Source organism: Leptodactylus fuscus, chromosome 5 (genome assembly GCF_031893055.1).
Source record: "Leptodactylus fuscus isolate aLepFus1 chromosome 5, aLepFus1.hap2, whole genome shotgun sequence".
NCBI lineage: Eukaryota > Metazoa > Chordata > Amphibia > Anura > Leptodactylidae > Leptodactylus > Leptodactylus fuscus.
Genome location: NC_134269.1, coordinates 1,569,873 through 1,572,059, shown reverse-complemented (window position 1 = coordinate 1,572,059; position 2,187 = coordinate 1,569,873). Strand labels below are relative to the sequence as shown.

Sequence of the window (2,187 nt, the reverse complement as noted above, 5' to 3'; positions counted from 1 at the left end):
TCATTTCCTGGGGTGTCATAGTGGACTTGGTGACCCTCCAGACACGGATTTGGGTTTCCCCCTTAACGAGTATCTGTTCCCCATAGACTATAATGGGGTTCGAAACCCGTTCGAACACACGAACATTGAGCGGCTGTTCGAATCGAATTTCGAACCTCGAACATTTTAGTGTTCGCTCATCTCTACTAATTATTAATTTTCCCCATTTTTAGTTGCCGATGTCTTCAGAGACAATATTCCCCCACTCTCCTGGACTATTACCTCTAATTGTCCATCCTGCAGGGAGTTCAGGCTTACATATATACAGGGCGGAATATTCTAAGCCATTTTTATTTTCAAAGGAAACCAGTTCACATCTCTGCAGAAAATATTCTCTTGAGAAGCATTAACCCTCGATGCAAGTCCGTCTCTGAAGTGCTCTGGAATCAGAAGTAAGACTGACATTACCTGAAGGCAAAAGCAAAAAGATCTTTAAAAACTACTACAAATCTCAATCCATCTTAGACAACTTTATCATAAGTCAAGTTCATCCATGTCTCCTCTTGGTGATGCTTTACAAGACTCCTTCATATAACGTCTAGGGATGAAGGTGGGTGATATGAACTCTACCACATTTACCGAGTTCCTTATATTGGGATTCCCCGAGCTGAAAAATTACAAGTTGACTTTCTTCTCTGTTGTTCTGATCATGTATTCCCTGACTATATGTGAGAACCTCTTGATCATTTCACTGGTGTCCACAAGCCCACGTCTCCAGTCTCCAATGTATTTCTTCCTTGGACATTTGGCATTTGCAGAATTATTCCTTATAACAAGTGTTGTTCCTAAGTTTTTGGAGGTTATCATAAGGGAAGGGAGCACTATACCTTATATTGAGTGTTTAGCTCAGTTTGAGCTGTATGGGGGGGTTAACTGCACAGAATGTTATTTGCTCTCGGTCATGTCCTATGACCGGTACTTGGCCATCTGTAAACCTCTCCATTATGTCTCTATAATGAGTATGAAGCTTAGATACAGCCTGATCTTCTCATCCTGGGTCCTCGGCTTTATCATTGTATCCATATCAGTTTCCTTGTTAGCTCAATTAGATTACTGTGCTCCAAATATTAACTATTTCTTTTGTGACTTTGCTCCCATAATACAACTCTCTTGCTCAGACACAACCGCTATGAGTATTAACATGACTTTCCTCTCGGTTCCAGTGGTTCTGATAAATTTCACATGTATAATGATATCCTATGCCTACATTTTCCGCACCATTTTTGGAATTTCCACCACGTCAGGCCGAAAAAAGACTTTTTTCACCTGTAGCTCTCACTTGGTGGTGGTTTGCATCTATTATGGCGCCTTGTTTGTGATCTATACTCTCCCTAACAGGGGATATTTATTATATATGAATAGGTTTATTGCCCTTTTCTATACTGTACTGACCCCTCTTCTAAACCCCATTATATACAGTCTAAGGAACAAAGAGATCCAGGCTTCTGTGATGAGGTATATCAGAGTCTCTGGCTAAAAATATGTGAAAATCAAAAAATCTTTTTTTTTTTTTTTTTTAAGGCTTTCATTAAAAAACTATTTCTTAGTTCTGAAATACTTAAAATTATCAGAATAGAAATAGAAAATCCTGGGAATTCTAATTATCATTATTAGAATGTATAATAGACTGAAAGTCGTTCAAGGGAAAGTCTCATCAGATGTCATTTGGAGCAAATCAGGATTTTATTATAAGTAATTAAATGTATTACAATGATTTATGATATAAAGATATTGGAATACATTATCTGCTTTTTATATTTTGTTTCTTAATATCTACATAAAAAAAAATATATAATGTTTCCCTTTTGATACTTATAAGATTAGGAGAGCAGGGCTTCTATGGCAGACAGGTTTTGGTTGTTCTAAACATCTTGGAGAACTAAGCCCAGATATTTGTGGTTGTAGCTAACCTAAATCCTTCTGTGTCTTCACGTCACTGCAGACAGACTGGATGATGGGAGATCAGGGCTGTGTGTGGCCATATCATCACTTCCTAAACGTTTGTCATGTTTGTGTCTATGCCCAGACCCAGAATCCGGACTGCAGACTGCACCGCTAAGGGAACAGGGATAAGTGACTTTCCCTCTGGCTAGGCCCTGCCTGCGGGTGGTGGTCAGCTGTTCCCAAGCTAGCCTTGGCCCCGACAAC

At 39.2% G+C, this 2,187-nt stretch overlaps 1 protein-coding gene across 1 annotated transcript; it reads left to right on the top strand.

Annotated features, from left to right (window-relative positions):
- Nucleotides 1–583: 583 nt before the first annotated feature.
- On the top strand, nucleotides 584–1,516 carry LOC142202248 (olfactory receptor 6F1-like). Its single transcript, XM_075272311.1, has one exon. It carries the CDS (start codon nucleotides 584–586, stop codon nucleotides 1,514–1,516), a length of 933 nt encoding a protein of 310 aa, XP_075128412.1.
- Nucleotides 1,517–2,187: the final 671 nt, after the last annotated feature.

Excerpts from the sequence above, each read along its gene's own strand:
- LOC142202248 (XM_075272311.1), top strand. The coding sequence starts at position 584 with ATGAAGGTGGGTGATATGAACTCTACCACATTTACCGAGTTCCTTATA.